The sequence below is a fragment of the Rhamphochromis sp. 'chilingali' genome (assembly GCF_963969265.1).
Source record: "Rhamphochromis sp. 'chilingali' genome assembly, chromosome: 12".
Lineage (NCBI taxonomy): Eukaryota > Metazoa > Chordata > Actinopteri > Cichliformes > Cichlidae > Rhamphochromis > Rhamphochromis sp. 'chilingali'.
Genome location: NC_137939.1, coordinates 20533925 through 20558710, shown reverse-complemented (window position 1 = coordinate 20558710; position 24786 = coordinate 20533925). Strand labels below are relative to the sequence as shown.

Below are 24786 nucleotides of genomic sequence, written 5' to 3'. Positions count from 1 at the left end.
AATACAACACACTATGGTTATGCAATCAGGTCATTTTCTTTGTTTAACTGTTCAGTGTATGGACAGATTACAAGCTGTCCAATTACTGCTTCAGCATAGGTTTGAGAGACATAAAGCATAATGTTGTACTCTGCTACAATGTTAATTGCTAATCAAGTCCAAGTACTGTCGTTTACTTAATGAAGACAGCGATGCTGGTTTGGTAGAGAGATGTAGAGAGACAGAAAATGGGAGAACTAACAGGAACCATTACCAACCGCGTATTCTCTGTCCGTCCAATGACATAGAAGCAAGGCTCGCCTAGCTTGGAGTTGGTCATGCATAGAGACAAGCTGGAGAGCTCCACTGAGAGAAAGAGAGAGAAAGGGCATGGAAAGGAAACAAAGGAGTGGAGCAGAAAGAAGAGCAGTGTTTGGAAGAAAAACCAACACAGACAAATGAGAAATGTGGTGTGGGAGTGTTAAAAGCAAACAAGGTCAAATGAAACACAGATGTGATGGGTTAAAAGGTGGGAAACACCAGAAGAGAAAATGTTAAAAAAGTAGAGAGCATTTTAGTTAGAATCAGTCCCATAGAAAAACAGGAAACACACCCATAGCAGACATATAACATGCAAAAGCTATGAGGTTGCCCATGTTTCACTCTCAAATTTCTCTTTTGCTATCATGTATTGCCACTCTTAAAATTAAAATGTTCCCAGCTGCCTTACCATAATCAGGCACATAGCCATTTCCTCTCTTGAGGACCAGGTGGATGCGGTGGCCTCCTCTGCGGATCTGCTCGACAGCCTGGCTGTGGGTCATCCCGGCTGTACTGTTCCCGTTTATCTCCACAAGCTGATCGCTCACCTGTAGCCACACACATCATTTCACCGCTTTACAAACTGGAGCTCAATCATTTTAATCACCAGAGTCTGAAATTTTTAGCCTTTATTTGCAACTATTAAATGTTAATGTTAAATGTTTCTCATATAATAATTTCGTAATTCCATTGATAAATACTTAAAAGTCATCCATCCATTCTTTTCCACTTATCTTCATTACAGTCGCCGGGGGGATGGAGCCTAACCCACCTACCATAGGATGAGAGGTGGGGTACACACTGCATGTCTTTGGACTGCGGGAAGAAGCCAGAGTATCCAGAGAGAACCCACCCAGACATGGGGAGAACATGCAAACTCTTTTAGTCATATAGACTTTAATGTCAAGGCTTCCCCTTCAGACTTCTCAGGAAATATCATCCAAACACATTTTAGCTAACAGAAAAGATTACACGCACATGTTTTATATGGTTTCTATTTAGAAGTATGTAGTAGGAATAATAGTTTAACTGGTTCTGAGTGATATGGGCTGGAAGTATCTGTGAGGCTGTTATGAATAGGAGTGGCAGGCAGGCAGGTACTTTTGGCTGCTTCTCTTCTCTCTTTAGTTTTGCCACATATTTACCTTTTACAGATTTTACACCACAAGCCTCCCTGAGCTTTTGAACCAGGAGAGCTTTTCACATTTTTAGGCGAATCTGAGAGTTACTACACTATGGAAACACAATAAGTAGCTCAAAATTTTAAAAACAAACAAAGAACCTTCATTTTTCAATTTTCGAATGTACAGAATTACAGTTTACAAAATTGACTGTCAATGGAGAATAAATCTCAACAAGACTGAGTGAGAAAATCTTTCATCGCAGGCTTGTGTTATTACAGGTTTGATTACAGGTTTGCAGATCTGGAAATTGGCCACAGTCTTTGCAATGTTTACTTGGGAATGGCTGCTGTACTAGCAAAGCAAAGTTGCTTAATTTATTTCATCTTCTAGCACAGGATACACTGGATCATCCTTTCTGAAAGAAAAACAGATAATTCTGTCCTACAATTAAATAAAAAAAATAACCTGAAAGTTCTTTTCTTTATAATCTTCACCTTCACTTTGCAAAAATGTTGGTCGTTGCGTGACAGCGTTTTGATGACCGCTGAGCTGATTAATTCAATCAGCTCGATGTGCACAGCTCTGGTTGACATCTAGGTAACGAGTACTGTCCAATGCTTGCTGTCAGCACTCCCACCTCTCGGAGAACATGTACATTAATAATTGTCCAGGATTTAAACACATTGATGCCATCCTCTAGTCTTCTCCCACGTAACTTGCGACAAATAACAGACTTGCGAATAACAGAGGACATTTCTGCCAAAAACCCAGCATCCAGCTGCTTGGACTGCTGCCTCCTTACTGAGATACTTTGTCATAATAGAATCTCACAAGCAGTGTGGCATTGTGATGTGTGGGACGATCAGAGTATGTTCACTTGAGAGGTCTGCAAACGATACACGAAATGCGAAGGATTTTGCTTCTTGAACAGGCTTTGCTTGTTAAACATCTTTCCCTCCTCGAGATGTCTGAACTCTTTAAAGACATGTTACACAGATGGAATAATCACAACTTTCTTGCGAGAGCTCAGTTGTGGTTGACATCTGTTTGAAACATTTCCAGCCTCTGCATTTTGCACTGTGAGAATTTTCCTTAATGATGCTGACATGAATCAGCCTGGCTGAAGCATTGCAGAGCTTCCTCTAGTTTGAGAATAGCTCAAAGCAGAGCCTAATTGAGCCTCTGTGGTTCTGGACCCAGGGCTGGGAGTTCAAGTTGGATTTTAGCATCTGAAAGGCTTCTATTAGCTCTTCAGTATTTGATGCCACCCAGTGTAGCCCCAAATTGGATTTAGCAAACATCTGTGTAATTCTTTTCAGGAAGCATATTGCTTTTGACAGTGAAGAAAAGAGAAATGACTGTGAGCACAGATACCTGTTGTTGCTCAGTGTTTGAGAGAATGGCAAAGTTGAACTGGCACCACCCTTGGAGGAAGGGAAGGGACTAGATTTGAACATTTTGTTGGATGTTTTTCAGAGGTTTCAAAAAGATACCATAGCCATCAATGGAAATATGCAAGAAGGTGTTTTATTGTTTAGTAGCCAGAGAAGACCACAGAGACCATTTTCGTTATGTGCGGTATGAGGACAGAGACTCCAACAAAACTGTGGGGGAGTAGAGGAAGAAAAATACACATGTTTACACTGCTTTTGCCATGTAGTGCGTCAGACATGACACAGAGAAGGGTGAGGAAAAACGTGGCTCTTTTTCAACATAGGAGACTCAAATCAACAATGTTCAGTTTGGGCTAATTTAGCAGCCTTTTATAAGTAAAAACTGATTCTTTAAGCACTATGGTTGTCTTTTACTAATTTCTCACTTAGGAAAAATATGAAAAATGTGAATTCCCCTTCACATTTTTCCTTGACCTTGAGGTCAGGGAAGAGTGTTTCGACGTGGATTATTAAACCACAACCCCGACTACACAACTCTGTAGATTTTGCTGAAAAAAATAAAAGCAAAACTCAAAGAACTTCAATGCATTCATTATATATTGTGTAAACAAGCTGAAATGCACATAGGAAACAGACTCACCTGCATTTTTTGGCTCCGTGATGCAGGCCCTCCCTCCATCAGTCCCAGAACGTAGAGGCCCATGTTGTACTCACTTCCTCCTCGGAGGCTGAAGCCGAATCCTGAGGGGCCGCGATCCAGATCCACACTGTAATACCTGGAGTCCCGCTGGGACACACAGATAAAGAAGTTTAGGTTAATATTATACACTGGCAGTTAATAACAGCCACAATCGATGTAGGAATTTCAGTGCCTGTTAGGTACACGTGATTGAATGTGCTTCCCTCACCTTTGGACGTGACCTCTGTCCCTTTCGGTTTCTGTGACCAGAGTCATAGTCAGCAGTTTCTGGAAGGTTTGCAGAGTCTGCAAATGATAGTGATTAAGGTCTGATTGTGAAATAAAAGCCAAGCTTTGCACTGTGGCATATGTGTATGTTTGGATGCTTATGTGAATGCCTACAGGTGCTGGAACGCGGGACAATGGTAAGACGTAGAGTATTTCCTGCCCGGCGAAGTATCTGAGCGAGCTCCCGATGAGGCAGAGTCACCACCGAGCGTCCCTCTACAGCCTCTAAACGATCCCCGGGCCGGATCTGACCGCTCTTTGCCGCAGGACTGCCACGACGGACCGTCACAAACCGGTGGGGCAGAAAAGAAGCAGCTGAAATAGGACAGAATAAAACAGTTATTAGCGCATTAAAGTAGATGAGGCTGGAACACGAGATTCCATCAGGCCTAAAAAGTTTCCTCTTAACTGAAGGCTGAGAGTAATAAGTGGAGTCATAAGTAGATAATTATAAAAACAGGAAGCTTTAGCTCATCAGCGCATGTGCCAGAAATCCTAAAACAAGCTATAATTTAGCTTTGGATCATTCTTGACAGGCTATTTTATGAATTACTTCCTCAAAGGAGCCTACCTAGTCGCTCCTTTCCCCACTATCTCCTTGAAACACTCTCCTCTTCTCCCTCATATTCCCATCTATCAACCTACCTCTCTAACCACTGACACGCCGCAAACAGTTTTTCAGCTGTCCAACAATGCATCTTCCCCCTCAAGAATAAACTGTCATGGAACGCAATCTTTCCGGCAATACTTTTTTCCAACCCTAATCTGTCAAACCGCACATAACAACAAACTTTAGATCTTTAGATATCTGTTTACCCAGCACCAGTGATTCTTATGCTCAGCACATCTAAGATCCCCCTCAAACTGTAGCTTGTGTGCATTAGTATGCCACCGGCTTAGATAACACACACAGCAGTACTTTTATTTTTCGTGCAAGCACCATCGAATATTTTTCTCCTCGATGTGGGAAAACGACTCTTCTCACCCTCATCAGCTATAAGACACAGTGTGAAACTGAGGTTACAGATAATACACAAGTGTGTTGTGGAAGGCGAGGACCGGACCGTTAGCTTCATGTATAATGAACTCCATTTGTCTTATTGTCTGTATGAAGAGATCACGTGCAATTAAGCTAAAATGGTCAGAATCTGAGGCTGATGAGAAAAATATTCAGCAGCCTAACAATAAATTTGCTTCCTTTAATCTCCTGCACCAACTAAAAAGCTTAAATATTTTTAGCTGGACAGCTGTTTCTGTCTGCTGTATCTCTTATTTCTCTTTTTGTGTTTTAATAAACTCCCTATTAGGCTTTCCCTGACCCCACTTTGAGGGAATGCGGAGCTTTAGTGGCAGCTGGCCCTTCTAGAGTCTTGCCAGTGGCCTTATGTAACCCATCAGGCAGCATAAACATTTTGAAACTGTTATTCAGCTGAGGTACATGACGCTCAATTCTGCCCATGTCCCTCTGGTACCGAAATAGCATGTTTAGAGTGATTTAAAGAGCAAAATGAAATGCTTCGTTAACAGATTAAAATTGTATTCTTGGGGGTAGGAGTATGTCGTATGAGATGAGGAGCATGTCACATTGGAATCATGATTCAGTTACAAGGTTCAGCCTATAAATCAGAGCCCAGAGACACGAGTCCAATCTGGGCCTAATCTGGGTGACCCAGGCGGAAACAGCAATCAGGTCAAATCAAAGCCAAGGCAGCTTTGCAAATAGTCTTCTTATCATGCATAATACATCAACAGTGGCTAAACACATGAATACACATGCAACAGCGATGCTCACACGCACACGGCAGCATTGTAGAAATGCACAGACACATGTTAAGAATCTCACACACACACACAGACACACAGTGACTCACATGCAAAAAGATGAGGACAGATGCACTCAGCCACAAATGCACAAACAGACACACAAGCTACACACACATGCATCTGAACGGACTGCATTATATCGTAGTGTCTTTTCCTCTGGCTCTCCATGTTCTCCTGTCCACAGTAATCCCACTGCGGTATGCCCAGCAGCCAGCCAACCTCTGACGTGCTGCACTGATTACCGCTCAGGAGTCGAGCAGCCCCCCTCTTCCGTAAAAAACCCTCTCTGGACCCCAGATGAGGCGGCGAGCGTGGACATCGCTACAGCAGCCTGCGGATGTATACTACATGTTGTACACCGGGGGGAGAGAGGAGTGCTGGCTTTCAGCAGGATCACTCACATGGTAGTGTCTCTGCCAGTTAGTTAATGCTGAACATCACCGCTACAATCGAACTACCATTAGAGCTGGGACTAATCGCCTTTTCCCACAAATGCTCATTATGTCTTGTGCCGTTTTACACCTGACTGGGCTTAAAATAACAACAAGATTTCCTTTCATCAGCTGTTGCTTCAATCACAAAGGCTGCATCATCATAACTGCAAAATCAACCATACAACGCATCTCTTGCAGCATCCTTTTGATCAAGCATCTGACACCTCGAACGTGTGAGCATGTGGTTCGAACTTTCACACCGTCAACACATCTGGCTGAGCAAACTTTAGAGAACAGAACGCAGTATTTAACACTACTACCTCACCTACAAAGCTGAATGTGAAACACTGCACCAAACACACAAGAAGAAGTGGAGCAAATAATTACGTTTGGACTCCTTCACAGTTCTCAAAGCAGACTGTAGTCTCTCCAGCATGGCTCTCTGATTTGCATGCACAGGAAAACAAACAAAAGGATAAAAGAAAAAAAAAAAATCTGTGTCAAGCAGATTCACATGCAGCGGTCGACAGGAGCGAAAACACAGGTTTGCTGTCGCTTCTGTTGCTCCTCGGCGAGGGAAACATTCAGTGTAGCATTTGTAGAGTGATGGAGAGAGCGGGAGGTACGGAGCGATAGATACAGAGAGACGGAGAGAGAGTTTTAATCTTTTGAAAAACCCGACTGGACGCTTTTACTGCAGAGCAAAAGGGGTGTGAGAGAGAGAGGGAGAGTGGGCAGGAGCTTATGAGTGAGAGTGAGAGAGGAAGAGAAAGCCAGAGATGGGAATAGAAAATTATTAAGAAAAAAAAAAAAGAGGAAAAGAGAGACAGGAGTGGCATGACAAGGGTGAAATGAAGGGGAGAATGAGGACATGATGGAGATGGAGGCTTACAAGAGTGGACAGACTTTGTACTGCAGGGACAGGTGCACCTACAACCTTAATCTCACCATGAAAACACAAATGTGTGCTCGCTTGGGCCATAAAGCAAATTGAACTGCATCAAAGTGGAACAGAGCAGCTAATGCAAGACATGTAAAGGTGAGAGGGTAATACATCACTGGGATGCTGCGGCTAACCTGCTATTCATAAGCAATACACTAAAAGCTAATAAGGGGCAGGATGTGTTCACTTCCCAGACAGAACTGAAACGATGCAGCATTGTCCCGTAAGATCAAAGATACGAGACTACTTTTCTTAATTCAAGCTTGAATATTCAATTCAAAAGATTGCAGACGTAAAAATTAAAAAAAAAAAAAAATCTATTCTTAAATCATTTTTGGAAATGAATGAAAGATGGGGCTGCCACATAAACTTTGTGATCTTTTAGCAAAGCAGTTCAAGCAGTTTGAACTTACAGTATTTTTTAGAGGATAAAAGGATACGATCCATTAACAATATAAAATGCACTGTATGCTGGTGGTTTGCACGGTCAGCTAACAGCACATGTGTCAAACTCGAGGCCTGTAGAAAAAATCTGTGGCTGGCAAACCAGGTTAGACTCAATTAATTTTGGCCCATGCAGCTCTAGCTGTGATATGCCAGCTTAACAACTTAAACAATTTCATCTGCAAGAATGCAATCTCTGTTTTGTAAAAGTATAGTTTGTCCTCAAAATGGACATGAAATTATTACATTTTTCTGTGCAACCTGTTTCACTCGCTTGCTTTGCTGTATGACATTATGTAAACTACACGACCATTTCTTTTCTAAAATTACATTTCCCTGTGACAAAGTGGTCAGGCATGAACTCATTTACCACTTGTCCCTTAACCACATTGATAATTTATTCCTTGTTATTTTACAGTCAACCATAATGCTTTAATTTAGACATTGCTAGTGTAACTTTGCTTAACATACTATCCCGGGTTTGTTTGTGGTAGCAGTAGTTACATCCATCACATCCATGCATGCATCCATGTTTTTTAAAGCAAATACTATTAACCATCAGGTCATTTGAATTTTCTCCTGTTCACAGGCAAATGTCTGGTAAATGATGTTTTTTTTATGTTGCTTTGGTTATACTTACCATGTTTGTCCATTTATTCAGGTCCTATATTTAAACCAGGTGTGTGGGAAGGGCCGCCCCAGTACTTCCTGTTTATATAGGGTCACGAGGTCATTGATTGGATCACTGGGTGTAACCAAGTGAAGGTTTTTTAATTTGTATAGCATTGTTTATTTTCTTTAAAGTAGCCTTTTGAGTTGTACTGTATGCAGTGTTTTACTTTTCAAACCATTTAGCAGAGTAAATGAGTTTGTCAGTTTCATGCGTAATCTTATTCCTGTTCTTTGTTTAGACTCGTATTGTTCGGTCTGACCTATTTTTTTCTCAATGGTAGAGACTAATGAGGTTCAGGTGTGTGTAAAGTCCTATATACAGCAAATGGGATTTTTGCCTACCAGGGGCCTGTTCTTCGTACCTCGCTAAGTAAGTTAGCTGGATTAGATTGTTGACGATTTCGCGTGATCTTGGATCGTTCGGTTCCCCGAAGCTCATCCGGGACTTGCTGTCATAGCAACAGAGCCGTAAGCGTAAACCTGCTCGGGAGCAGGTTTACTTTATGTAAACAGGATTAGATCGCGGCCACGCAGGTATGTCCGCTTCATTTATACGAAAGCAACAGCGATAAATAAATAACATCAATGTAACTGAAGATAATGCAGCACTTGATCCTTTTATTGATGTCACACAGATACATACAGGTCATTTCCTAAAAAAGGGAAATGTACTATTAACATTCTATTACATGTATGTGATTATTACAGATGTAATTCATATTTCAGAGTAGTAATTGTAAATTACTTCGTGTAATCAAGATGAGAGACCACGGCTATAAAAGCCAAGGTGGATTTGGGAAGCCTGTCGCAGCCATGTCCTGTCCGTTTACGCGAGCAACCCATTGCGGAAGGTGCAAGATTGATAAGGAGAGTCCTCAGAATTCAGCGTATATTGCGGGACAGACAGGATCCTTTAGCTCAGCGCGACAGTGTGCTCATTGAGAGATATCGATTTTCCCGTGAGGGTATTATTTACTTAACCAACTTGTTGACGAGGGGGTGCAGGACCACCACCTGTCTTTTTTTGCTCTGCCCTTTTCTTGGTTGCTGTTATAAACAAACAAACAGATTATTTCAGGGTCTCTTTCCAAGAGACGAAAAGCAATATAAGTGATAAATATTATCATTCTATAGAATATTCTTATATTTCACTTTTACTTGTTCCCATGTTCTAGTGGGTCCTGTTATGGCTCTAATGTGAAAGAGGATATAATATAATAATATAATGTAATATAATATTGGATAATATAGTGTAATATAATAAATCTACCCTACCGCCTACTGGTGTTGGCCAGAGGGGCCGATGGCGCGATATGGCAGCCTGGCTTCTGTCAGTCTGCCCCAGGGCAGCTGTGGCTACAACCGTAGCTGCCTCCACCAGTGTGTGAATGTGAGAGTGAATGAATAGTGGCATTGTAAAGCGCTTTGGGTGCCTTGAAAAGCGCTATATAAATCCAATATATTATTATTATTATTATTAAATTACTTACGAGTTTAATTTGTCAGCAACTTTCTGCCAGCCCTCTCTCCTTGCTTTTGCAGCCTTTGCAGTGTTCCCTTGCGTTCTGATTAAACTCTGAAACTCCTGAAATCCCTCACTCAAGAGTTCTTGCTCTGCTGCCGAAAAATACCGAGCCGAGCGCACTCCTTCGACATTTTCGCCGACCAATCAGAGGGTTGCCGATCAATGTTTCTACTATCGATGCGTAGCCCCTTTTACGACACCCAGTGATGTCACATTACTGCGTCCAGCTGTACTAATCGTCAACGGAAGGTGTGTTCGGAGAACCGGATTAGCGAGCTCACGGTTAGCGCGATGGTTTGATCTTGGATGTGTCATTTGATCTTGGATGTAGTGAGCGACGTACGAAGAACGGGCCCCAGGATGGTTGTTTTATGGTAGAATGGAGATGCCAGAAATAAAGTACACTTAAAAGAAACTTGACTAGTATGCTGATGCTGTCCACTTCTCACCTTCCTTGCTGTTTATGTTACCACACAGTGGTTATGTTCAGGCCTGTACAACAGGCTTTTGTGAGTTAGCTGTATGGTTGTCTATATTTTTTAAATTTTTGTTGACTGGCTGAGGGGGTTTATGCCTACAAATCTATACAAGATAGTTTCCAATTAAAATAAATAAATAAACAGGACATGCACTTTCCAATAAATAAAAGGAATGTGATTCCTTCTCTGGTAAATTCATCCCACAGTCCAAGAAAGTGCAAGAAACAACCTGTCCAAGGAGTCCAGTGTGAGATGGGATAGTAGATTGAAACATTTAAGATTATATACAATTACTTGTTTCAACTCTCACAAAATAAAAAAATAAAAATATTGAGTTCATTTTGTCAAATAGTATGAAAGAAAGGATAAATTAGGCTATGCCTTAGGGTGGTCCTGCAACGGGAATAATGAGTTGCTAGCCCAGAACCCTAGATAAACATTTAAACATTTAAAATAAAAAACCCAAATGAGTGAATGAATCTAAAGCACAGCTGTGCACCTGACAAATGGTAAGCAACTTCCTGCTTCCAAGCCAAAAGTGCACTTCATGATGAAGCAGTCACTTGAAAATAGAGGAGGTCAAAACCAGTTTTCTTTACAACCCAAATAAAACCAACCTGGAAGCCTTTAAAAGAGAAAGGTTCATTGTGCATCATGACTCATCCAGTGGCATGTGGCCACGGTGACCACTTTTTAATCTGTAATTACCTAATGGTCTTCCTGTCCACAAGGGCGTCCAAATGAGACCCGTTTTAGTGGGCATCTCACCAAATCGCTTTACCCAGCCAGAAAAGTTCAACTAATGTTGCATAATGTCCATCCAATTCTGTTTCTTTGGATTTAAAAAAATACTGTGTCGCTCATCAAAACAAGTTAAAAGCTTTACTATCTCTAAAAGATTTAACCTGATGAAAGTGTCATGATAAGTCACAAGTTGAATCTTACCTTTCCCATTCTCCACGTCCTGTGAGGCAATCACAAAGCCAAAGCCTTCTCCTGGCTTTCTCCTCAGCTCCACTTCAATTCCTCGATGCCGCCGAGTTCGTTCACCGCTCTGCTTCTCCAGCACTGGAACGCCGGCAGCTTCATCCTCCAGGCCCGTGTTAATCCAGTCTTTGGGCTCCATAGTGAGGGTTACTGGAATGGACTCCAAGAAACTCGTGCTCTGGATTAGTGAGGAACGTGCTGGAGAGGGAGGTGTGCCGACAGAGGTCCGGGGCACTTGCAGTGCTTCTGGGAGCACAGAGGAATTGTCAGGTGGAGGAGGGGGACGGAGCAGAGGTGGAGGGAGTCTCCGGATAGTTCCAGGGGAGACAGCTGAATGATAGACTCCTGATAAGGAGAGTGAGAGAATAAAACCGAAACAAATAAAAACAAAGAGAATACATTTTGTTAACGATTCACTAAAAAGTAGAGCTTCTTATTTTATTAATTACTGGAGACACCACATATAACAAAAAAGGGGCTTTTTAAAATTTTTTAATAGCCCTAGAGGATAGTTTGTCCAGCAAAGTGCACTGAAACACCACCGTTATGCTCAATGTGATGCAGCAAATGTTACAGAGTAGCATCGCTGCTGAGTAGGCATTTTAGGGAATAAAGGAAAATCTACACATTAATCAGCAAATAATTTCCTCGTCAGTATGACTTCAAAATAAGCTTGTTCCTGACAAATGATCGTGTCATTCATGTTCATCATGTCTGTTAGCAAATAGGCAGCTAATTTGCCAGTAGAGAGGCAATTATTCCCAACTATTCCACTGGTACAATTGAGTTATTTCATTTCAACAGTATGTAGGGTATTGGAAAAAGAATGAAACAACTATTGTGGGGAAATGATCTAATCTAAAAAACCGAGTCTACCTGCAGGTCTGAACAGAAAATTTGGGTAAGCAGTGAAAATGGACGGAAAAAGTGAATGCATAAATGGTTAAAGCAGATATTAACAGGACAAGTGGAATTTATAGTTATAAGACAACTGTCTTATAACTATAAATCATAAATGGTGAGTTAAAGTAAAACTTTTGAACATGCCAGGTGGTAAAAATGAACGTTCTTGAGACCTGACAGAGCTACAGAGGAATGTCAGGAGGGAGAGGCTGAGAACCGCTGATAGAGCAGATTGCAAAGTAAACATCAGAACAACAGCTGCTCAATCTGAATTCCACAAAACCAACAAACATTTTAATTGGTTGGTCAGATGCAAAGGTGGAACTTTAAAAAGTTCCCATCTTTTATTCTACTGCAACGAACATGCACATTATGTATGCACATTACTAAGCTGGCAAAGCAGTTTTTTGGTTCTAGTTCTTATGCAAGTCAGGGTTGCAGGAGAGCTCAACCTTATTAAAAAAAAATCACTGAATATCAAATGATTGTGAATTATTTACCTCCTCTGTAAACCAGTAAGATGACTTCTCCCCGTTTGGCGTGCTCCTGGATAATTGTTTGTACCTGAGAACAAACATTAAAAGTATTAAGTTCTGAAATTGTTTCAAAATTTTTAATCATGCAAAGTCATTTCTGATGATTCAAACTTAAGGGGTGTGAGGAAAAAATAAGCTAAAATGTTGGAAACCACTCTTTTTACGCACTGTATTATCTTCATCGGTTTATGTTTCATCTCCCTGGTTTTCTTTCCACTTTTTCTCCTTTACCTGTGTAAAGCTAAGGCTCTGGACGTCAGCTCCGTTGATTTTGACAACAGCGTCCCCTGGCTGCAGGGAGTTGCACTGCTTCCTGTCCCAAACTCGATTTACTAAAGCAATAGTGCCTCCTGGACCGCCAGCCGTCATGCTGAAGCCCAGGCCTCTGTCTCCTTCAGTCTGGCCCAAGGCCACTGGCACCAGCTCCCCTCCACTGAAAGCTCCAAGTCCACTGCCTACACTCATTGCCCCAGGTGAGGACATGCTGCTGGGACTTGCAGTGGGGCTGGTGTTGCCCTGGAAACCATTAAAGCCACGGTGTTGCGGGCTGTCTGGGGTTGGAGGTCTGAGATGGGAGGTCTGTGGTCTGAATAGGTGGGGATGAGTGCTGTGGGGACCACCAGGGGAAGAGGAGGGCCTTCCTGGGGACTGAGGCAGGGGTAGCCGGGACCCCGACAGGGTGGACAGGTCACTCTCAGACGACTTGGATGTTCCATAAAGTAAAGGATGACGAGGTGTCGCGAGTGAGTTATTGTTGTGATTACGGATCATTGATGCCCTGATGAAGAAGAGAAAGGAGAGTTAAAATCAATACTAAATGCCTCTGTGTTCAGAGACAGTATCATACTAAAACATGTAGGGATGCAGTATCTGCCATTTAGTTTTTAGAAATAATGTCCATCTCTGAAATCCAATTTTCGCTCATCACAACATGGCAGATAGATTAACAACTCCGCAAATCGCAGTGAAGCTTGATCTAAAATGCTTCCTTTTTTCGACTGGCAAGATGATTACCTGACTGATCACTGAAAATTTTGTTGCACTGAGGCTAATTATAGCCTCAGTATCCTGTTTTTAGCTGGTAGGAACCCCATGTGGTTGTCATCTATTTCAAGGTTTGACATACTGTGGGTTCAGAGATGCTCTTCTGCATACTTTGATTGTAATAATTGGTTATTTGAGTTACTGTTGCAGTGTGGCCATTCTCCTCTCAAGTCAACAAGGCATTTTCTCCCAGAGAACTACTGGGACAACGGATATTTTCCTTTCTTTTTTTTTCTCAGAGTATTCTCTGTAACCCCAACCGATGGTTGTGTGTAGATTAGCAGTTTCTGAAATACTCAGACAAGCCCGTCTGGCATAAATAGCCATGCCATGTTCAAAGTCACTTAAATCACCTTTCCATTCTGAATCACGGTGTCAGTTTAAACAGGTATTCTTGGCCATGTCTATATGCCTAAATGCGCTTATTTGCTGATCAGATAATGGCCAGTTGAACATGTGTATCTAATAAAGTGGCCTGTAGGCGTATATGTCAAGATAACCCATAAAACTGTACTCCATGAATCATAAAGGGGAAAATTTGATTTATGGTTGGCACCTTGACTCCAGACTGATGGTGAACTTGCTGAGCTAGCTACGCCCACACAGCGGTGGACAGTTAAATTTCCCAAGGGGCTACAAGAAAAACTGGAAGGACTTCCCCAATGAGCTCATAGATAGATCAAATTATACTCAAATTACACAAATTAAAAGAGAATTAATCATTTAATATCTCTAGGTATGCATTTATTTTTGCATTTAAGTTATTACCTGTGTGAACCAATCGCAGAAACAACTTCACTGTCACTTTGGCTTGCCATTGTTGGGTCGAGTGACTGCAGCCTGGCTAAACTTCTGTGGGAGCGAGGTGGGCGAACAGGGGACGAAGAGACGGCATTGCTCACACTGGAGCGTCTGTAAGGGGGCAGGTGTCTGGAGGTGACAGACATGGCATTTCCATTTGTGTCCAGAGTCACGCCAGGCTCCATGTACCTCCCATCACCGTGAACCCCATTAAAGTGCTGCGTGTGGGGTGAGGGTGCTGGTAGGCGAGGTAGTTGGTGAAGAGATTGAGGTTGGGTGGTGGTGGGTGGTAGGATGGGGTCCACACTGTCCAGTAACCTCGAGTGCTTTGGATAACCATCCGGGTTGTAGAGCATTGGATACCCTCTTCTAACTTCTACATCCACGCTGTGGCCTACAGACACCACCTTGAGCATCTCTACAACCTCTTTGTGAGACATTCCCAACACACAGACGTCATTGATGTACACCAGGATGTCCGCTAATAAACCACAAACAAAAGGACAGGGATACAAAAATAATTATCACAAATTTCTTAACTTAACAACAGATTCTTTCTGTTCTCACTTCTGTTATATTTTTTGAAAAATCCATCTACCAAACTACCATCCAAATGTTAATTCAATATTAATTAGAAAATTGCTTATTATCAACTAGTCTGTGCATTCAAAGCACTCTTTTGATCTGTTTTAATCTCAAATAATTCAAAACTAACAGATTATAATTTGTTGATTGTTGCATTGTTTTCTGAAATTGTGTGTGTTTGTGCTTGCAGATGCAAAGCACAAACACACATAGCTAATGTACTCATATTTATTTGGCACTTTTCTAGTTTTACTGACTCCTCAAAGCCCTTTGAACTACAAGTCACACAATAACTGTTTTCTATGCACTTCAATCACCAGTTAACTCAAAATGTGTGGAGAAAACCCACTGCAAGTACTCTGGAGTGGATTAAACATGCAAACTCTGCACAGAATTAAACCATGAACCATCTTGATGTGAGGCAACAGTGCGGCTCATCCCACTACAACCACACTGTTTCACATCCCGTGTCTGTGTCAAGGCACCATCTCTCAAGGCACCTTCTGACCTCTGTATGACCTCTGTTCCTTATGCGGACCATATATGATCATATCTACACTGTTTTACTATTACGCTCTTTTGAGATTCTCCCGTGACCCTGCAAGGACCAGCGGTTTTGTGTCCCTGCGGGACGCTGGGTGAATGCATGTGAACACAGGCAGTTCTCATGACAGTGTGCTGATGAACTCTGTCACCACTGTCCCGTGAAAAATACACGCAGACATGACATGTCTGTCACGATTCCTTCAAACCACCATTTTACTTGATTTGACCGACACTGCTGGACCTAAAAATCTTTAAATCTAAAAATCTTTATCAGTAGTTATGGGTTAAATGTGACACCAAACAACCGCAGTGTACAAAAATTTTTATCACCCGTACAACAGTATAAAAATATTCATATTGCAGTCTAACTAAGCAAAATTTAGGTTATTTTTGCAGCTGAAAAATGTCAGAATGGGTCAAATTTGACCCGAGCAGTATGTAAGGGTTAACCCTTCTTACTAGTTTCATATGCTTAAGTGTGGAGCGTTTGTAAATGGAATACACACTGTGTATTTTGTATGTGTGTAGACTAATCCGACCACATAATCCTCCTAAACCAGCCTATTAACAGATATGAACTAGATCAGTCCCTGCAGAGACAGCCTGTGCCCCGGCTTTCTAGAGTGCAAATACCATGCCTAGTGCATTTGCATGAGTGTGTCTGCAACCAGCATGTGCAGTGGTGTTTATACATGACGGCCAGATTAGAGTGTGCTAGCCCTGAAGATTAAGAACTGATCACTCACTTTCTGTGGAATATTTTATAGTGAAACCCACAGAAATTCTGACAGAAAGAACAAAAATAAGAAAAAGACACTTACACACTACCAACTGCAAAACTGTAGCAGTCATGACCATGATACATATAATCTTTTACCTGTCTTAAGAGTGGAGGGTCCACTTTCTGTCACACTGTACACCTGCAGAAACTCTCTCGGCCTGCTTCCCCCCACAATATTGAAACCAAACCCTCTGGGGCCTTTGATCAAGTGTGTGTGCACAGGGAAACCCCTGAGGTCCCCAGGCTCGTCCGTGAACCCTGCGAGTTAGCGATAAAGGCGGAAAAGAGAGGATGGGTTAATAACGATGCTTACCTCCAAGAAAAAGTCATAATAGTCCTTAAGGAAAGAAATTAAAAAATATGCCAACAGGGTGGAATCATAGAAGAGACTGAACACCGTCCTGCATGTTTACATACAATTCAGTGCTTAGAACTGACAGGTCTTACGAATAAGGCAAAAGAGAGAGAGCTGTAACACTGCAAACCAATCAGCAGATGGGCTTTTAACAAAATGCTACACAAACCAAAGCATATGGTTGGACGATTGCATTAAAAGCAGAATCCATTACAGACGACCACCTTAAAATGGAAACATAATCCATTAGGTCGACCCAGCTCTCTACAGTAATCCAGGTCTTTATTTACTATTTACTGTTGCATCAAGAAATCTGTGCTATTACAGACTGCGCCTTTCCTTTCATGTTTGTTCTTAATTCAATCCTGCCCTAATTGTGGGGACAGAAGCAGCAATCATTTCCAGCTGTAAACATGTAAATGTTTGTACCAGATTGTGCAGAAATCCTATCAGGTACCTCTGATCATAATGAATATTATATCACCTTCTGCTGGTGAGAAAAGTGTACTGCACTTTGTCAAGTCACAGTGTGGCAACAGAGCGTTTCCAATCATGACAAACAGCCATCTGCAACTAGATTACGCCTCTAAACAACAAATGATGTGGCCAAATCATGAAATCAAGTTGCCAGTCACATGTCATACACGTGTCAACCCTGCCAGTCCCAGCAGCGAGTCTGGCTCTTCGCCAGCAGCTCTGAGCTTTAGGCCTTAATCACTTACACGTCTCAGTTCAGCTAAAAGCTCATTCCATCTCATTTGGCTCTAACAAGCTGGCTGTGTCTGTTTCTTCCCTTTTTGACAAATATATAGCTTCATTTAGACTGTTCAACAGTTAAATCGCTTGCCAGTGTTTTAATAATTACACGGAATTCGAGTGAAACGTAGAGAGAAAGAGACGAATGCAAACGAAAGACGCTCACAGTCGTTTTTGTAGAGGTTTTCCCTGCTTGAGGCTCGATGACTCTGCCAGCTGGTCCTCTTTGGGTTGCGTCTTGGAGAGACAAAGTTGGAAAAGAAATGAAAGCCACCCTCTTTAGAAACATAACAGCATTGGATACAATATGACAGTGCTGGAATTTATTAGACTTTTGTTGAACAATATACGCCTGCCTCTGCAAACAATGCAACTTTCTCTGCCATCTTTTTCCAGCGTGCTAAAAGGAGGCATTGAGCAAATTGAGAAAATCACATATTCACTTTTTAGAATGAAATGAAAATGATAGACAGACAGACTCAGGTTTCTGACTTTTTTAAATGCATATTTTTAATGTGCATATATTAAAAATATGCATAATATATTTATTTTAAAAAACTTTAGTCTATTTATAAGAGTAGATATCTCTTCTATTGTTATCTCAGGTGCAGCATTTTTGCTGTGAATATGGAAGCCTTGACCTCCTATTGTTCAGATCTTTTTACGAGGGGCAGCCAATCAATAATCGAATAGAGAATGACTTGATTGATCTGAATTAGGAATTGTGCAAAAGCCACTGTAACAGAGTCCAAGAATCAAAAGAATTATCATAGAGAAGACCAGCAAGGAAATACAGCCAGACAGTAAATCTCATTAATAAAAATAACGTACATGTTGAATTAATTAAATATTTCTACGTCAGTGATTAGGTTCGGATTAGGAGTAGATGGGTGGGGTTCGTCCATGTTAAGCTGGTAAGTGCATGCAACCCAGCTATTGCTGGGGTTTAAAAAAAGAAGCCAGCCTTGCTGTTGTTCTGTATTTCCTGGCTTTAGCTTCATAATAAGCTGGCAGATAGAATGGTGTTATTGATCTTCTTGTCTAAAGCCTTATTCACACAGGACTTATTATCTGAAGACCTCTAGTCATTTGTAATAATTGCTCAAGAAGTCTGAGATCAAAATCTCATACAAATCTACAGGATCCATAATTTGAAAAGTTAATATTTGTACCACAGATAACCTTTTTATGGTGAATCCCAGAGGTGCTGTGGTGTTATTTATATTTTATTTGTATGAAATTATCTTTAACTTCTGCCTATTTGGAAAGACTTTTCTGTTCTCCACACCTTGCTTGTGCATCTCTGCTGTCAGAGTTGTGACTGTTACAAATTAAGGAGGGTTAGTGTCACTATACAGCATAAAGACCGATAGAAATTTTATATCCTCTTGCAGAAGAACAAGGATGATGATGAGATGGATAACCGCAATGACAGGAATCGGTAATGAACATTTTGCTGTCTTTCAACAGACTTGGCTGTTATTATGTGGCAGCCTATTATTATTAATCTTAGTCCTGTAGCTGCTGACCACAGATGTCAGTAAATTCAAGTAAAACACAGACTTCACTGATCCTGTGCGAACGTGCTGCACAAAATACAGACATGGGGGGCGGGTAATTTCTAAATCACAAGATCCCCTTTGAATAATAATCCCATGTGAATAGAAGTTAAATCTCAGAACGTGAATAAGCCTGTTCCCTGAAATGTTGGACTATTCATTTAATAGATTTATGGCAACACTTACTCTATGTAAACTGACTCTCCTGGGTCACTGAAGGCCTGCTCCCAGTGATCGGGCATCACGCCTCTCACTCTGGCACCACTCCTGCTGCTGATGATGCCGTTTTCTATGACGTGACCATCGCCTCCGCTACTGGATGCTCGTGTGCGACCGGGAGACCGGTGACCAAGAGGGATGCTGCTGCTAACACCCGCAGAGCCTCCTGTAATTACAGTCAGAATCACTTTTATTGTCACGTGCACATGCAGGATTTTTTTTTTTATGACAGAGAAGAAATACTTAACACTGATATATTATTGAACGGATGTGGCAGGTAAAAAGTTTCTCCTGCAAGCTGTAATGACCTTATTCTGGCATTTCCACTGGGGGCTGTCAGGCAAAAAGACCTGAGGTCAGCATCTCAGCTGTCTTTGTCCTTTCTCTAAGGAGGAAGAATATGTGACTATGCATGCCACACTAGCAGTAGATGAAAAATAAGCATATTTTCTTTCCTAGCTGTCCTTGTAGCTGTCCTTCAGTTCTGAGCTCCAGCATGGATTTAAGAGACGTCAGCCCTAACACTGGGAGTCCTGCTGCATGCGACAAGTGATGCTGGACCCATCCACCCACGCATCGTCACTTCAAAAGATGACTCAGCAGAGGTCAGGGTGTTGGACGGCTCTCTCAAACTCCAACCTGCCTGCATCCTGCACCGGTCCGGACTGCCTGCTGCAATACCTGACTGCTTGGAGCACGTTTCTGGATAGCTGTCTGCCTGATTTTCTCACCTCCCACACTGCCTGCCTCTCTCTTATCTTCTGTCCCATTCTGGCTCCCTGCCTTCACCCTTCTTAACACTCAGCCACCCTACCTGCCACCTCCACCCCCTACGCTGCTGCCGTGCTCCCTTTCTCTAATATTTAATCTTACACTCACCTTCTGTTCAGCTCCTGTGTACTAGTTTCATGTTGCCTTCACTTCTTTGTGCCTGCAGTCTATTCAAGTATATAATTTTGCAGTATTTGTATTTCACTCACGCTTATTCACCACAATTCAAAGGGTAATATTGTTTATAATTTATATTTTTTACTCTTTGTAGCTTGTTATCATTTGAAGGTGTATGGCTGGAGGCCCTTGTCATTTCCTTTTAATCATGAAAGCACAAAAATATCTGTATATGTGATCATTTCCTGTCTTGATCGCTGTATCTTGCAAAGCTTTTGCACATTTTTGCTTCAACTTGTGGTTATTTTGCATCTCTTATGGTCACTGCGTGTCTTTATGGTCATTTACATTTATTTCTCATTATTCCTAGACTTTTTTGGAAGCTATTCTAGTCTCTCTGGAATATATAATAGAGCACAGAAACCTCTGAGTGTTCGGGCTCTTCGTGCCTCCCAGGTTGGCTCAGTAAATGTAGGTCCATATGAAAAATCACCCATGGTCTGAATGAGAACTACTTCCAAATGTTCTCTCGCCACAAGGGGTCGCCACAGCAGGTAGCTCCAGATGTTTTTGATTTGGCAGAAAACCAAAGAGAATTTGCGTCCCCATCTGGACTCGAACCAGTGCCCTTTTATTTTCCAAGCAAATGTGTTAACCACTACAAATTTGGAGGCATCTTCATAACAACTGAATAAATATTCTTGTATTTTTATGATCTAATACCCACACTGAGTCCCAGGTAAAGGATATCTGCACTAGGACTCAAAAAAAAAAGGAGTACCTCACAAGTCGAAGCATTATTAGTAACAAGCTGCTTCTACTTTAAGTGCATTTCGCTGATGATGCTTTTATTTAAATATGTTTTTGAAAGTAAGCTCTTTGCATTAGTCTTTTCTCTCACTGGTGATTAATGAGCCTTTTAAGCCTTCTCTTTAAACGAGATAGTATTTTGGTCACAACTGCCACAAAAACCTACAATGACCGTATGTTTGGGGAGCCCAATGACTCGAGTCGAACAATGCTGCTTTCTTGTCGCATGATTTGCTAGTTTTCGTCCCTCACCTCTGTGTGTGCACACTTGTCTGCTTCCCTCTTTGCCTGCTTGACCTTCCCTTGGAGGTGATCCAGCAATCGATGAGGCCACAGCCCAACTGAGATTTTAGAGCATACTAATCATGCTAATGATTGATTAATTTGGGCATTGGAGACTGGAGCTATTGATAGAGAGACGACGCAGTATTAAGCTGCTGAATACTTTGCAGTTCTGAGAAGATACATTTTCCCACTGCTGATATGCTATATAAATAACTCAATATAACTGATAACTTCAATGCTTCATTTATGATTACTTAGATGCAGACGAACATTTATTGCTCTGCCAGCACCGGCCATAGTTTAGCTCAGCGACACTTGCCCGAGTCTCCCTCGTTGTGTATGCCTTCTGGTGCAGCCTTTTCCAAGTTGCTGAGCGATTTGCTGCGTGTGCGGAAGTTTCTGAGCAGGTTGCGGTGTTCCTGGTAGGTGATGGGGGGGCTCTCTGCACTAACGTGAACGGGCCGAGGTGTGCCGTAGTAATTCCCTGCGATGGAGAAAAGCAGAAGAGAGACACCCTTTCTTAATCAATTGAGATGCAATGAAAAAGTTAAATGTTATAATGAAATAAACTGAGATATTGGGATTAATGTACATTATGGGCCCATTCAAATCCACTGGCATTAATTTGAAGATCATTAATTTCACAAAGCCTATATGAACAGTTCAAACATGATATGAATTCATGAGATAAATAAATTGCACGATTATGCACATATATACCTCATACGACATATGCATGTACACACCTTTGTTATGTATCCCCTGAGATCATAAACTACATTCTTAGAATGAGCCATCTGCTCCAGCTCCTAAAGCAGAAATGAAATTACCTCCACCCCTCCATTCGGCTCGTGGAGATCCAAATGGGCTGAGGGAAACATTAGATTAGTGAACTCAGCAGCAAGGTCACCAGCCGTCACTGTTTACTGCGCTTTCTGCAGGCGATTGGACGAACAACGCTGCCGACACTCCAGACTGCTTTGCTGTAGCAATATGTCCGTCAATGTCACATGCAAGGCAGGTGAGGATGGCATTTATTGCTCCCATTAAACTCTTATAAATTATGGATGTTAATGTATGGAGGCTTTTTAATCAGAGGCAGCACTCTGACCCTTACAAAAGGAGGAGTCTGTGGGGAAGATACAAGCTGAGTATCACCAGCTTTCATGAATAAGCACCAAGAATTAGCCTTTGAAGCCTCCTTGTATTTACCTTACACATCGCCACTGTTAGAGGCACAATAAGGGAAGAGGGTGACAAAAGTCTTCCAGTGTTTTCTTGCTGAGAAGTAAATGTGAAGACCGATATGACATGGGTTTGATAAATGCACACTTAATGTGAGCCAGGAGACATTTAGCTGAGCTAAGCATAAAGAATGGAAATAGGCTCATGTCAAAAAAACAGAACTTAAGCAACAAATCAGAGCACCTATAAATTTACAAGAAAAATCTCAGTTGTGCAACATGGACAGAAGGTAAAATGTAAAGATGACAAGTTGTCTCATGGTGTTTTTTTCTGTTAACTGTTTAACTTTTGGCTCTTTTACTTGATCTCTGGTCACGTTGTTTCCTTTTTTGGATTCATGCAGCTTTCACTTGTGCGGCACCTTTTGATGCTTCTTCTTTTAGTCTGATTAAAGTTACCTTTGTTTCACTACCTGCCTGTCTGCCTTCTTTGACTCCTGCACTGGTACAAAATTGTGGTTTTAGACATAGACATAGACTTGATTAACCCCACACTGGGGAAATTCACATGTTACATGAAAATGTGAATTAGAGATATTTTAGAAAAATAAATAATAAATAAATAAGAAAAAATATTGTACAAAATAAAAAAGTAAAAAATATATACAAGAGTAATTTGTACTATTTATAAGTGGTTGGTAAATACAGTAAAATACACTTTGAGATTTTTTCATTTGCACACAAAGAGCAGTGGGAGTGATTATACCTACACATATATTTTAGCAGGTATCTATTGTATGTGTGTTTTGCCCAGCCTGACTACTGTCGGGATGAGTGCTCCGTCCTACAACATGGCTGGAACAGCTAAACAAGCTGCTCAGGGGATATGAGGTATTGTCCATAATGGACGTTAGCTTGGATAGCATCCTCCACTCACCCACCTCCTCTATAAAGTCGAGTGGACTGGCCAGGACAGAGCTGGCCCTCTTCACCTGTCTATTTAGTTGGCTCCGGCCCCTTTCCATGCTGCCATCTCCCCGGCAGACTACTGCATAAAAGATTGCAGAGACCATCACTGTGTCATAAAAGGTCCTCAGTAAAGACCTGCACACCCCAAAGTACTCAGCCTGCCGGGCAGATGGAGCCGACTTTGGTCCTTCTTGTGTAGAGCATGAGTGTTTTCTGACCAGTCCAGTTTACTGTTAAGGTGAACACCCAGGAGTTGGTTTTCTCTGGAACACAACTACCATCTCCTCCATCTTACTGGTGTTGATATGCAGGTGGTTGAATTCACACCAGATGACAAAGTCAGTGATGACCTTCACCACCCAGGACAGTAGGCAAACTGTAGAGGGTCAAGTATTGTGCTCACCAGGTGGGTGAGGAAGATCTTTTCCAGAGTCTACATCAGGCAGGAAGTTAACAACACAGGTCTGAAAATGATTAGGCTTCCTGGGGTGCACGGTTTTTGGCACTGGACCCACACCAGAAAGTCTTCCAAAGGAGAGGGACCATTTCCAGACGAAGGCTCAGATGAAACATGCGTGAATCTGTACATGTATTCGTCATTCACCCTTACAAAAAGACTGAGCAAAGACCCCTGTACAGGAATCACTTTAATTCTTCATATCATAGATTCAAGGAGCAATTTAGGTCCATATTGGCATTATAGTATCCCACAGTTCCTGCAGATTTACTGGCTGCACATCCACGATATCCCACTCCACCACATCCCACAGTTGCTCTACTGGACTGAGATCTGGTGACTGTTGAGGCCAAAAACCAGTTTGAGATGATGGGAGCTTTGTAACATGGTGTTATCAAGCTGGAAGTAGCCATCAGAAGATGAGTACACTGTAGTTGTAAAGGGATGGAAATAGTCAGCAGTCAGCTGAAACTGTTTCTCCTCATCGAGGCATTTTGCCCCAGAGAACTGCCATTCACTGGATATTTTCTGTTTTTCAGACCACTCTCTGTAAACCCTAGAGAAGGACATATGGGAAAATCCCAGCTGATCAGCAGCTTTTGAGCAGACTGGTGTGTCTGCCATCAACAACCATGCCACGTTCAAAGTCACAAAAATCCCCTTTCTCCCCCATTCTGATGCTCAGTTTGAAATTCAGCAGGTCATCTTGATTATGTCTACATGACTAAATGCACTGGAAGTGTTGCTGCAGTCTAATTGGCTGATTAGACATTTGCATCAATGAGCAGTTGAACAGGTGTATACAAGAAAGCAGCCAGTGAATGTATACCATGTCCCAAAAAGTTGATTCTGTTAATCTGGACGTAAAGTTTTCAGTTGGTGAAACATTTCGTCATTCATCCAGTTGACTTCTTCAGTCTTAGCAACCTTATAAACAGTACATTTGCACAATGACTAAAACTAGCATCACTGGCAAACAATGGGCTGTGAGGTCAGTTTCTGGATCATTTATATG

General features: G+C 41.8%; 1 protein-coding gene across 2 annotated transcripts in view; it reads right to left on the bottom strand.

Moving 5' to 3' along the window:
- magixb (MAGI family member, X-linked b) overlaps positions 1–24786 on the bottom strand; it is a 51594-nt gene that overhangs the window by 3721 nt on the left and 23087 nt on the right. For both annotated transcript variants that reach the window (XM_080898370.1, XM_080898369.1), the window contains exons 5-16: positions 21481–21645; positions 19146–19344; positions 17567–17637; positions 16386–16547; positions 14345–14858; positions 12764–13310; positions 12497–12560; positions 11052–11438; positions 3900–4100; positions 3727–3803; positions 3459–3605; positions 710–848 (exon numbers count right to left, since the gene is read on the bottom strand). In XM_080898370.1, coding sequence (XP_080754496.1) covers positions 710–848; positions 3459–3605; positions 3727–3803; positions 3900–4100; positions 11052–11438; positions 12497–12560; positions 12764–13310; positions 14345–14858; positions 16386–16547; positions 17567–17637; positions 19146–19344; positions 21481–21645 — 2673 coding nt within the window. The remainder of the gene's footprint in view (positions 1–709; positions 849–3458; positions 3606–3726; positions 3804–3899; positions 4101–11051; positions 11439–12496; positions 12561–12763; positions 13311–14344; positions 14859–16385; positions 16548–17566; positions 17638–19145; positions 19345–21480; positions 21646–24786) is intronic.